Source organism: Haemaphysalis longicornis, unplaced genomic scaffold (genome assembly GCF_048455015.1).
Source record: "Haemaphysalis longicornis isolate Haplotype H1 unplaced genomic scaffold, Haemaphysalis longicornis Haplotype H1 scaffold_1, whole genome shotgun sequence".
NCBI lineage: Eukaryota > Metazoa > Arthropoda > Arachnida > Ixodida > Ixodidae > Haemaphysalis > Haemaphysalis longicornis.
Genome location: NW_027526203.1, coordinates 28,164,086 through 28,177,891, shown reverse-complemented (window position 1 = coordinate 28,177,891; position 13,806 = coordinate 28,164,086). Strand labels below are relative to the sequence as shown.

General features: G+C 45.2%; 1 protein-coding gene across 1 annotated transcript in view; it reads right to left on the bottom strand.

Annotated features, from left to right (window-relative positions):
• Positions 1-13,806, bottom strand: part of LOC144175666 (protein crumbs-like) — a gene marked incomplete in the record, with an annotated part of 234,490 nt that overhangs the window by 146,755 nt on the left and 73,929 nt on the right. Inside the window, 2 exon segments of the mRNA XM_077704712.1 lie at positions 732-848; positions 6,728-6,964. Of these exon segments, the coding sequence (XP_077560838.1) occupies positions 732-848; positions 6,728-6,964 (354 nt within the window).

Below are 13,806 nucleotides of genomic sequence, written 5' to 3'. Positions count from 1 at the left end.
GAGATAAAGCTTTATTAAACCAGAAGGTGTTAACACAGCACCACTGGGAACACTTAGATTGCCCCCTGCCCATATTTATAATTGCACACCTGTACCAATAATGGTTTTAATACCTTGTAGAGATTTATATTACAAAATACCCTTAGTGGGACACATATCTGATTTTTGTGCCTGCGGGACGCATCGGCTGTGATCATGCAATTCCCCCCCCCCCCCCCCCCCCCCGCGCATATCACTATATCACTGTGGCCCTGCTGTGAGGATGCATACTCGGGTACAACTTAAGAACGGCAACGGAAGTTGCCTCTGTGCTTCATCACCGCAACCAGATGTTGCTCCCCGTGGCGCAAGTAGTGCGTTACTGGGATTATCTTGAACATGGCACGAGCCGTTTTCGTGATTTTTTTGGACTTAATATGCTGATAAACTACTGCAGCGACAACAAACAAACTTCGAGAGAAAAGGCAGACGATATCACGCATTCATAGCAATCTCCTTTCAAAACGCACGCGCCTGTTGACATCTGGGTCCGTCACTTAGGCGGAGTGATATCGTACATGAGCTATTGCCGTCTATAACTTGCTCCTGAGTATAGCTTTTGGTGGGCCCACCCTGTTCACTCACTTGCGCCAGAGCCAAACTCCCCTAACACTGCGCAGGAACTCCCCATCGGGAAAGACCTCTACTCTCTGCGTGGCAGAGCGAGCACGACGGGGGGCTCCAGGGCTCACCTGTGCTCTGGCAGTCGCACAGTGGGCCCTTAGGCCCCTCCGTGCAGCGACCACCATTGCGGCACAGACCCAGCTGGCACTCGCCCACCTTCTCTCCACAGCGGATGCCGGCGTAGCCTGCGAAGAGAGAAACATCCACGGTCAGAACACTCGCCTCAAGCTGTGCAATGTCACTACCGCAAGTTCGGGGAAGAAGAGAATTTATTTATTTATTTATTTATTTATTTATTTTTGTTTGTTTGTTTGTTCACTGTACCCCTAAAGGCCCCCGTAAGGGGGTATTACATAGGGGGGTTACATAGCACACGTATTGTATTAGCGCAATAAAAGGAAGGGTAAAAAAATAAAACAAAAAGAAGCAGGAGTTTTCAAACTGTAAATGCAAATAAATACACACTGTAAGCTTGAAAAAAGTGATAGCGCCAAATTCAATACATGATAGCAAAAAAAAGACAGGAATACAATACAGGTGGTTCAAACTCAAGCATGACACGATGTACAACCTATCAGCACAACAACAACAACAACAGCAAAAAAGAAAATACAGAGCAAAAACAAAAATGTTCACTGCGAATTTTGAAGGACAGAAAAAAACCCAAAAGTGAGAGCAAAGTATTAGGTCAGCTCTTGAATTAGTTCCTGGAATTTCTTATCGTCCTTTTGAGAGGCGATATGAGATGGTAGATCATTCCATTCAACTATGGTACATACAGTCGAACCCCGCTACAACGAACGCCGCTTCAACGAAATTTCCGCTTCAACGAAATATTTCCAATTCCCCGTCAGCTAGCCATAGAAGTCAATGCAACGAAGTCCTTGCCACAACGAACCATTTGTCAGGCTTGCTTTCGCTTCAACGAAATTTTCGATGATTTGGGCTGGGTTTGAACAATTATTTTGCAATAAAATAAGCATAGCGCCAGCTATCTGTAACTTTTTATACATTCAGGACGCTTAGTTTCACCGAAAATGCGCGTTGCGACCATACCGCCACCCAAAACAAAGCAAAAAATAACTCATAGGCGCACGCCATTGCTTGATGGTGATAACGATGTGGCTGGCCGTCTTTACACGAGGCGCAGGCCCGCTTCGCCAAGGCGGAGCCCCACAGCTACAGCCAATCCGTATCCAGTTGAAATTGCATGAATGTGCTCCGCTGCTGGCGCGGTGCCGTCATGTATGCGTTGTGAGCAGCTGTCCTTGCCGTTTTCCTTCTACCATTCTTCGTAGCCAAGAGCGAAAATCATGTTTGCGCGTTTGGTTTTGAAGCCTAGTCATCCTATCTTAGTCGCGAGCGCGCGGTCATGTTAAATGCAAGCGCGCGCGTCTTGCCTGCCAAGGTCAGTAGCTGCCGTGCCCTGTCAGAGGATAAGATAACGGCACTGCTCCTGCCACAAGCGAGAGGGGGGCTTCCCATGGCCTAGCAGCTATCTGCAAGTAATCAGCTCGGTGGACACGCCTTGTTGTACAACGATACGTTTTGCGCCTGCATATCTTCACCCCCCTCCGTAACGCGTTCTTTGGGTGGTGAAAAAAACAGATAACCATTGGTATGATGATGATGCTTGATTGTGGGGTTTAACGCGCCGACGCAACGCAGGCGATGAGGCGCGCCGTAGTGGAGGGCTCCGGATTAATTTTGACCACCTGGGGATCTTTATCGTGCGCCGAAATCTCGTACACACGGGCGTTTTTGCTTTTCGCCTCCATCAGAAAAGCGGCCGCCGCGGAACCATTGGTATGTTTGTTATCCGAATAAACATGAGTTATTGCGCGTCACTCCTTTTTCTAAACATTGTATTATGCTGCCAATGTTGCGGAAACGCACGGGGCTATTTTTCTGGCCTTTCCGTGGTGTGTTGGGGCAGATTTCGCCTCAACGAATTTTCGCTTCAACGAAATTTTTCGCACGTCCCGTCAATTTCGTTGTAGCGGGATTCGACTGTAGAATGAAAGACCAGGCAAAAGCAGATGAGTGGCACTTTATGCATTTAACTCTGAAGAAAGGGTCTCAGCGAGGGAAAATGACGGGAGGTGGCTCGAAGAAATCATCGTGATGCGACGCGTGGCGATAAAGCTTATAGAACAGTGTTAAGCGACAAAGTTGGCTGCGAAGTGCTAGATCAGGTAGTTTGGCGCACCGTTTTAGTGCTGTGACGCTAGAATGAGATGAGTAGTCTGAATATATGAAGCGAGCAGCACGGTTTTGTAGAGATTCATTATCAGTTATGATATATGCCTGATAGGGATCCCAACAATGTATATATACATATACACTTTACACTGACTATCATCAGGTCTCAACCTGCCTCAAATTGGAACCCTGTTTTTTCTGCTTTTTTTTCAACTGTTTGTTTGAGTGTCTTTTTTTTTAACAACACTCCATTTTTTCATTTTGTACGTACGTGTGCAACGTTCATTGCCTTTTGTTTTGTGCTTCATTCTCAGAGCAGGGAACCAAATTAACTCTTTCGTGACCGTGGAAAAATTGAGCGATTTTTAGGGGTCCAAGAAAACATTTTTTTTTCTGCTAAAAAAATTGGCCAGGCACTAATTACAGGAAAACAAAATGCAGATTACTTTACCTTTCGAATAACACCAGTTTTTTAATGTTTTCATATATCATAGTTGTGAAAAAAAATATCAAAATCAAAATTTTTTAAGTTTTCGAAAAAAATGATAAAAGAAGGAGTTGTGTATAACAAACCACCGATGGTAGAAAAAAATTAGAATATACATTTTGTAGGGAAACATTTCAAAAACACGCCCTAGAAAAAAATGACGACTTGCGCGGAACAGTTTGTCAGATTTAACAAAAAATGTTGGCACGTGCAGTGCTCGTGTCATGCGGTGAAGCCCAACCTCCATTTCAAAATGTGCAATTTCGGGTGGTTTCCTGGAATAAATCTGGCGGTTTGTCATTATCAGAGGCACCAATTTGCTCCCATGTAACGTAAAAACATCTTGTCAATTGACTGACTTTGCATTTACAGCCAGAACAATATTTGGGAAAAGAACGCGATGCGGAAAAACATGCATGAAGTTGAAAACGGAACTCCGTGGTTGATGCTTGTTGACGTTCACGGTCAGTTATCTCTCAAAACATAAAAATGAGTTTTATTATCTTCTTCTGACTCGTAATTGTAGCACTGCTTGCAGGAATGAGGTGTGATGCGGTAGAATCATGCCCTGCAAAATTTGGCCGAGTAGCTGTTGCACGATAAAAAAGATCAGCACAACGAGCCTCCTCTATTACAGCGCCACCTAACAGTTTTGAAATGAAACAGTACAAAAAGTTATCGGAGACTCCGTCCGAATAGACAGTTCAACTAAGTAGCAATACTAGACCCCCGGATATACCGTACTTACCCGATTCTAACCCGCACTTTTTTTCCGGAAAAATGGTCGAAAAATCGCATGCGCGTTAGAATCGGATACGAAACAGAAACTGTCGAAACAGCGGAAATTTCGTCCCACCCATCGCCATCTCAAGATGGCGCAAAAGTTTTTAGCAACAATTTTTCGGACGCAGGAAGCATGGGCGCCTAGGCTTTTCTATCGGCGTTCACACAAATCGGCAAATCATTCATCGTCAGATGATGCCACTTGCGCGCTTGATAACAGCAATTGCAGCAGCGGCTCTCACGCGTTCAAAACGAGCGGTCGGCTGAAGCGTGCGCCTCTGGAGAAGCTCGCGGGATCGGCGTGCGAGGCGTGGGCCACGATCCCATCGACCATGGTTGAACGTTCGTTCAGAGGTGTGGCTTCGCGAACGCGCTTGAGGGCACCAAGGACGAGATGTTGTGGTCAACGGAGAGCGACGAGGAATGAGAGGAGTGAGATTACTTCGAGAAATAAATCGCCCGTTTCTCTCGCATTAGTCTTTCTTGCTCACGAAGTTCTGTGCACGTTACAATCGTAGGTGCAAGTTTTTTCGGTTTTTTTGCCAGGAAAATCGGGTGCGTGTTAGAATCGGGGGCGCGTTAGAATCGGGTAATTACGGTACCCTCGCATGGAAACGAAACTGGAAAGCGAACAGCTGGCAGTGTAAGGCCGGTTTGAAGCGCTGTCCTCGTCGGAACAGATATCTGGCGACTGGGTGTGATCTTTTGATTTGCATCTGAAGTTCTTATCGCAGAAATCAGGTTAGGGTTGGGTGAAATCAGGAGCGGAATGCTTAGTTCGAGGATCAGTCGCGGACGCTCCAGGCGCCATGGCAGGTAGCCTTGAAGTTGGGTAACTGCGTAGTAGCACTAAATATGAATTTCGCGATGCAGAAACGAAACCGAAACTGTTGTAAACTGTTTGGGAATGGTCCTGGGGTAAGTAGAACTACCAGAGTACTTAGGACAACTTGCGCAAAGGCAATAAAACTGCCTAAAATCATAAAGTAGCTTTGCAACCAGGCACTGCTTGACATTTTCAGCCGATTTCTGGGATTATTACTGTCAGAGTGCAAACCTGATGATTGAAAATTGTTTGCTGGTTCACCATTCATGACCTGATAATAAAAAACAAATGCTGATGCAGAGTAATTACGAGTGGCACGCATTCTTCTTTGGTAGCAGTGACGCGCGATGACCACGCCCCTTTTCCACACCCAGGTCATTCAAACGCGTGTCAAAAATCAAGTTTTTGTTGCAAAAATGAAAACAAAACTGATTTCCAAAGGCCATTTTCTGATGTAATTCCAAGCAGCTTTACTTGTTCGAGCAACGCCTGGAATGCTATGAAAAAGCGCTCCCGAAGTATCGTTCAAATTCAACGATTTTTAATAGGCGCGGTCGCGAAAGAGTTAACAAATAAGAGAGTCACGAAGAGAAACCAGCATTTTTTACATTGAAAGCTGCATAAAAGGAAAGCTGCATTCAACTTCAGTGTACACATGGCTTGCACCCAACTGCAGCAAGGCCGACTTCATGCCAAACTTCACTTCAAGGCAAAGCCAGAAACACTTGCTGATGCAAAGGATGATGTAATCTGCCTGTGTGTTGATAACCAACATCCACCTGACCGTCACATGACCCATCAAGTTGTGAAAAAGGCTATATATATCCAGGCCAATGTAACGATGCTACAATAAGGCTGACTCAAAATTCTCCCACAATAGGCACAGGCTTGAAAACACAACAGGCAGGGATGTCACTTCTAGAATTTGCTGTATTTTCACACGTATAACCCACCCCTGCATATGACCCGCAACCCCAGAGAAAAGCAAAAAGAAAATTCTCGTATTCCCCACACTACTGATCGTGTAATGTAACCTTTCCACCAGCATACAGAAAAAGAAGTACCATTCCATTACATCATATTTATTTGGATAGAAAACATCCCAGCAGTCACCGAAGCTATTTTATTACCCCCACATAAGCAGCGCATTACCAGAGAAATACAGCCAAGAAACCATATTGCTCAACAGCAAGACATATCTACTGAGCTAAATATTTACAGGCAAAAGCTAGGCTCTCCGAAGCTCCCCTATCGCTAGCGCCAGGGGTGGTGCCTGTTATCTCATCCTCTTCCGATGAGAGGTGGCATCGGGAGGCAGCATCAAAAATGACAGTGCTCTGAGCTGTCACGTCAAAAATGATGGCATTCGAGCATCATTTTTCACCCTTATAAGGACCTGCACTCAGTGTTTTCCTAAGGCTCTTACATTCCCACAGAGCTCGCAAACCAAGGAGAACATGCATATTTCTGACATAAATACCCCTTCATTTCAATATGACGCCGCCATTTTGCAAAATTCGGCCCCTGTTCTCCTGTTTCATCCCGATTTTATTTTGAAGAACCTACAATTATTTTCCAATTAGCTTTTCATCTAACTTACCTTTCTTTAAAACCATCATCTTGTTAATTATAATGCTGAAAACGCATGCCACTGCACTACGCGACAGGGGAATAATCACTGGGGAACCCGAAAGGTCCTCCTGCTCGGATTTTGATAAGCGCCATCCCACTGCACACAGAGAAATCGCATCGCACGCCTGGCCCACCTGCTGCGCACTTGCAGAAGGTGCGGCCTGGGACACTGCCCAGCACACAGCTGCCTCCGTTGAGGCACTCCTTGGATGGCTGGCTGCACTGGGCGTCGGGCGCTGGCTCCTGACACGCACTGCCTGTCCAGGCGCCTCGACACAAACAGCGGGTCCCATTGCCTCGCCAGTCCTCCACGCAGATTCCCCCGTTGGCGCACGGCCGCTTCCTCCAGGGGTCGCGCTCGCACAGGGGGCCTGGGTGCAGGTATAACGGAGCAGCTATTTATAAACTCTTTCACCGATCTGTTACCTTACGTGCAACCAGCCACAGCGCAACTGCTCATTTGAAGGACCATGAAGACAAAATACAAGTTTGGTTCACTAAGTTCAGTTTGGTACAGTTCAGTTTATTGTAACCGATAATAAAGGTACTCAAAAAAGAATACCAATTATGCAAATTTCAAGGTAAACTGTTAATTGTTTAGACAATAGGTAAGAGAGGTGAATGAGCGGTACCCCACCAGCCACTTCCTTGCACTCCCCTTTGACGTCACAACAACTAGCTTGTGTGATTGGCCCCACCCAGCAAGAAAAGCTACTGCCAATCAACATGACTGATTATGTGCCTGTAGTGGCGCATCTTGTTCCATTTTATCACACTGCTTTAGTGCTAGTGTGGAGTTAACATGTCTTTTTAACTAAATTCTGTTAACTAAATTCTAAATTCTCTCCCCAAAAACAAACCTACATGTGGACCTTTTCCATAGACAGAATCACACGAATGGCAGTTGGCCAACTGCTTTTGAAGTCACTGAGGGTTGTGGTAAAACTACTATTGCATGCTACCTCAAGACAGCAGTATTGCAGTAAAAATGCTATATTAGCCACACTAAATACAGAGTCGTACCAGATTAAAAAATTGGTCACAGTACAGCACCCAGTACATGGCAAGTGCATCTGCATGAGTCGACAACTCATTTCAGCATTTTTCCACACACGCTGTCATGCTTGTCAACTGTCATCTACAGGTGCCATCGTAAGTAATTGGAATAGGGATTTGTGAATATCACAAAATATTTGTCTTACTGGCTTCATGACAGCCACTACAGGTTTGAAGGCAGCTTTTTCTATTAGGGAGGACTCCTTTAAATGCACACCAATGCATCCAGGCAATTTACGAAAGAAGAAATTGCTGTAAATTTACCAGACCAATGTTCCAATTACTTTTGACGGCACCTGTACCATACTGGGAGATGCAGTTCTCTGCGCCACCACAACCCTCTAAGCCAAGCCAAGGGCCCTTTCACGGTTCAGCTTCTGCCTCCTGGGAGGTACATTACAGATTATCTAAGGTGCCAGTTCGTTATTCCATTTTTCTGGGCAGCTCCATGGCATTTCTGGGGTGCCACCAAAGCGCATTTAATTTTCTTGTGCAGCCCAACCCCAAAGCAGCCCTCTGCTCCCTGCTTTCATGAAAAGTAGTGCATCCCTTACCTTGAGAAGGGGGCTGCCAAGCCCTACAAACCGAACAGCCCAGTTAAGGGGACAGGGTGTTCAGTCCTTTCCAGTGAGCGTTGCCGTATTTTTGAAATTCTGACCCAGTGAAATAAAAAAGTTCCTCGGGGCACTTCAGTCTGCTTATGTGCTTTGAAGGCGAAGGCTTGCACCTCTTTGTTCACTTTTGTTTCTTCTGTCTCTTACAGCTTCCTCATTGCTACATCGTGTTTTTGTATCTCTCTTTGCTTTCATTTCTTCCTCCTTCGGAGCAAATTATTTAGGCTTGTGCGAATAGTAATATTTTAGGTCGAAGCGAATTCGAAGCGAATTCGAAGCGAATAGTCCTTAGGGTCGAATACTTTCAAAGCGAATCCGAATAGCTGTCAGGTGTCACTGAGCTTCCTGTCACTGAGACACTGAGCTTCCGGTCCTGGTGGGACTTTCATAAAAAGTTCTTCAGTAAAATCTCGATGATACGAATCTCGCGTGACCGCGAAAAATATTCATATCATCCGAAATTCGTATGAACCAGCACAGACCAAAAAATTGAGCACTAGAAAAAGTTTTCGTTTATTTTTTTTTCTTACTTTCACGTCGAGAAATCCGTGACGTTCTTCTGCTTCTTTTTAACCTCCATGTCGCCGAGCGGTATTTTTGGACTTTCGTCTCCTCACTCACGGTGCCCAAGCTCACTACAGGAGCGTTTTTGCACGCGATTCGTGCGCATCGGCGCTGCGCGCACGATATTTTCACGCCCGTGCCAGTGATTCCGCGCTCGCGGTCGCCTGTGCCTCGATCAGAAAATGACGCGCGACGCGCGTGGCAGTGGGAGGAGCCTGACGATTTGCACCAATTGGAAGGCGTGCGCCTCAGGGCGGCAGTTTTGAAGCGCTCGAGACAGCTGGCTGGGTCCGCCGGAGATGTTTAGGCTTACCACCTTGGCAGATATTTCATAGGTGCTTTCCCTAGCGGTGCAGATGATGTTTTATAGCACCGTTTCCGCCCACATTATTAGCTCATTTACCGCACAAGAAACTTCGTGTGTGCTTTGTGCGGCATTTTAAATAGGGGTTAGAAGCGGTGGCTCGAGCGCTCCACACCACTACACGACCGAAGATGCCACCTGGTTGCCGCGGCCGGCCGCCCCGCGCAGCGTGCGGGTGGTTTCGCGGCGGCATCAGCGCGCCTGTGGAGTGCACGGCGCGCTTTCGCGAGCAGAAAACAACAGCCCGGCCGTTCCTGGAGGAAAAGCGACGGCTGGGCAAAGATGGGAGAAAGAGCCCGTACGTCGTTGTGGCTTGCTCGTTCGGCAGTCGGGCGCCTCGCGAGCTCGTTCGTATCATCCGCCGGGCCGCGCACACCCGTTCGTGAGAACCGAAATTTTCCCATTGCAAACAATGCAATTTCGCTGGGACTTATCAGAAATTCGTATCACCAAGAATCGCATCATCGAGATTCCAATATATGTATTGGGTTCGCACCCGTGGACGCATTTGCCATGTCACTTAACTGATTAAAGCAACTGATGGCCACTGAAGTTCAAGAGCGGAGTGCAATCAGCACCTGCACGTGTGTCACACGGTAACCAAACACATTGTTTCGTTACCGTTTACAGGAGCCTCGACTACCCTGACGAAGATTCGCGCGTAAGAAGGCTGCGACAATGCTCTGAATGTGGCTTAGCTTGTCTTGGCTCCACATGTAGTCAAGATGTAGGACTGATGTCAATGGCACTGCGGCTTGCCTAATGAAACCAAAACTGGAACGAAGTTTTGATATTCGTTCACCCCGAATACTTCGAAATGTCGGAAATTTTAAATTCGAGTCGAAGCGAATTCGAATACTGTAATATTTGTTCGAATATTCGAAGCGCCCCAATATTCGCACAAGCCTAATAATTATTTCAACAGGCAAGCTGGCAACACTTCACACCATGGTTTTCCCACAGTTTTAGTTTTCCACGGCTCGGGTGCACCTATTCTAGAAACTCGCGTGCCACCATATTTCCCTGTCACGCAGCAAGCACTAGTATAACCCTTCTTCCATTGCTAGCAATGTGCGAAGGTAGAGGAGCGGTAATGCACTCAGCTGCTACTCTACAGACCTGGGTTCAATTCCCACATGAACTCGAATGAGCTATTGTTGCTTACTCTTCAAGGTGCCGGCCATTTTCTGTCATGAACAAAACTACGACGAGAACGATGACAATGGTTTTTCGCACAAAGGGCATTTAAAGATTTCACTCTGGTAGGTTTTCAGTCAGGTGATTGAAGAGCAGGAATGTCTCTCGTCTGCACATTGGCAATGAGGTAGTGTCACTGTCACATTCAGGTGTGTGTCAGGATGAGGTTACACTACATCTGCATGTAGCAACTGCACTTTTTTCATTCACTCTTCCTTGCTCTCAGTGCATGCGCAGCGCAGCTACAGTTGGCATACAGAGAGGAAAGACTGCCCCAGGCCTCGCTCAGCCACCTGCTGTTGCTGTCTGCTACTCAAGTAGTCCATGCACGGGTGCAGCTGAGCATAACCACATTTTCATAACATCCTCCGCTGCAATCCATGATTGACTCCGTGGCAGAGACCATCAGCACCCACTCATTAGGGACACACCTGATGATTACACATCAAAAGTTTAACACACTGTGTCAGTGATTTTGATCTGCGCAGAAAGGTGCAATTCAATATGTTGGCTATCATAGGCTTTGCTTTCCCGAATGAAGAATTTTCTGCTTTCCTAGTTTCGCACTATTAAAGAGTGAAACTGCATAGTTTAGCATGTGCAGGGGTGCAACAGCCCAAATAGGATTTGCAGCAATTTTTGGCACAGAAAAATCTTGGTTTTGGAGCAGAAAAATCCAAATTTGGAGCAGGTTACAGGAAATAGACACTGTCATCTTGGATCAACCAATCCAAAATTTGGAGCAGTTTAACACAAAAGATGAGCAAGCAATCTAATGTCAGTGCAGATACGCTTTAGTTTCAGTGAACGTCTTCCAAAAGTGACCAATGAATTCTGCAGAAAGCAGCAAGGTGCGGTGTATCTGTGCCAACCTGCAAAGCAGGTTCATCTAAATGCTTGAAGTATTTACAATATCAAGTGAACAATGAAAAAAAAATAGAGTGGTACAAAAACCGCGAACGATATTTTTATCTGCACTCCAAAGTGCCCTTATAAATGACCATATAAATACTTAAAAAAGGAAATAATCTCCTCATAACCAACTACAGGCCGATATCCCTTACAAGCACGTGTTGTAAACTGCTGGAACACATAATCTCAAATTACATGGTAAATTTTCTAGACGCGCGAAATGTTCTATCGCCATTCCAACACGGCTTCCGTAAAGGTCTTTCTACAACTACCCAATTAATTTCTTGTGTCCATTCATTCTCCTCGGTACTAGATAAATCAGGCCAAACCGATGTAATTTTCCTTGACTTCAGCAAGGCATTTGACTCGATACCGCACTCCAAACTAATTCACAAACTTAATCTGATAGGTTTTCCCTCTACAATTGTTAAATGGGTTGCATCGTATTTGAGTTCACGTACACAGTTTGTTGACATAAACGGTGTTTATTCTAACCCTCTCCCTGTTAACTCCGGTGTTCCCCAGGGAAGTGTCCTTGGGCCTTTGCTTTTTCTTATTTATATTAATGATATTACAACATGTGCTAAACAAGGTGTAGAAATCCGCTTATTTGCCGATGATTGTCTTTTATTCCGTCCAATTAACTCTTTAAATGATCAGATAATGCTGCAACAATCTGTCGAAGCCATAACTGAGTGGTGTGACCGCTGGGGAATGAATGTAAACCGTGACAAAACTATGTTCATGCGTATCACTAACACGAAACAGCCGTTTATTTACCCGTACAGTATAAAAGGAACTCCCATTTTACTAACAGAAAGTTACAAATATCTTGGCGTAACAATCACTAACAAACTAACTTGGTCTTATCACATTGAAAAGATTTGTTCATCGGCACGTAGGAAATTAGGCATGCTAAGGCATAGACTCATTAGTTCTCCCTCCAGTAATAAACTGCTAGCATACAATACAATATTCAGGTCTGGTTTGGAATATGCATGTGAGGTGTGGGATCCGCATACTAAAAAAGATATTAACAATCTAGAGAAAATCCAAAGGTTAGCCGTCCGTTTTATTTTCAACCGATTTCGCCAGTCTGATTCCCCAACTGAACTAATGCATGATAACAAAATTCAAACTTTAGAATGTCGCAGGAAAACAGCAAGACTAAAATTTCTTTTCTATCTATCCAGCAAAAAAAGTCTACTTGACCTATCAAACATTCTTTCCCCGTTATCTTCGCGTCCAACTAGACGATATCATTCCCAAAACTTCACTCCTATCTTTGCTTGAACTAACAATTTCAAATACTCTTTCTTTCCTCGCACAATAACAGAATGGAACGAACTACGACATCACATTTTTGAATCTAGAAACGTGTTAAGGTGTATTGAAAATTTTTTTGAAGTGACTTAGATCTTGTACCGTAATATGTTGTATATTTCCCTGTTAGTTTGTGCCACCTATATTTGTTTCCTTTTTTGGTCATGTTCTTGTATTGTACCACCCCCACTCCTGCCTGGGCTATTCTTAGCCTGCAGTATTTTCTAAATAAATAAATAAATCCATAACCTAATTGTATACTAAAAATAGCTCTCCAACCTGAGCAACATTTGACTACACTAGATACAAATAAAACGAAACTGTCTTTCAATACCACCAGAAGCTAACTAGCAGCAGACACAACTGGTGCAGATGTCATTGGTATGACATAAACGCTTGCCTTCGACATTTTCGAGTTTGCCACGCAATTAGAGCATCTACTCAAGGCTTCCGATCGCCTGCTAGTTTCGTGCAGTGCATCGCCTCCTAAGCTCAGGCCGTCACAGGAGGGGTGCTTGGTCTTTGTACCGTACCAGTGCGCTTGTGTGGGAAAATTACTCGCTCCTGCTCCGCTTGTGACTGCATGCACGTATACGGTAAGTGGCTTTTATTACTGTCAGCAACAGGCACCCTGTGCCTCTACAGGGCACTTGGCAATCTTGCACAATGATGTGGAAGCAAACACCACGTTTTTGACAATCGCCTACTAAAATATGCAGTATGTTTACAGCGGTGCCAACAGCACAATACCCCGCACACTTCTGAGCAGATAGCTGAAGATGCTTATCTAGACTGGGTTGTTGGAGATAAGGTTTATTGGTGCGCTGGTTGGTTCCCGCTAACACGCCTTTGCCATTTTCGCATGCTTAGCAGTACAGGGGTCACTGCACTGACTTTGAAGTCAAAATCATTAGTCGGCCAGTCTCTGCATTTCAGCCAATACTGTGCAAAAAGGTTACACATAAACGACACTTCGAGCAAGTGAGCGCTGTTACTACTAAAAAGGCAGTTTGATGAACAACACTCCACCCCACAATGTAATGACGTCCAAATGGGGAATGTTTTCATTGGATATATTGGTGGCCCACCAAACACTTGTCTGCGATGACGCCTCTGCATATTCTCTGGAGCGACCAGTTTCGGCACAGGTACATTGAACTAGACTAGATGAAATATAGGTGGC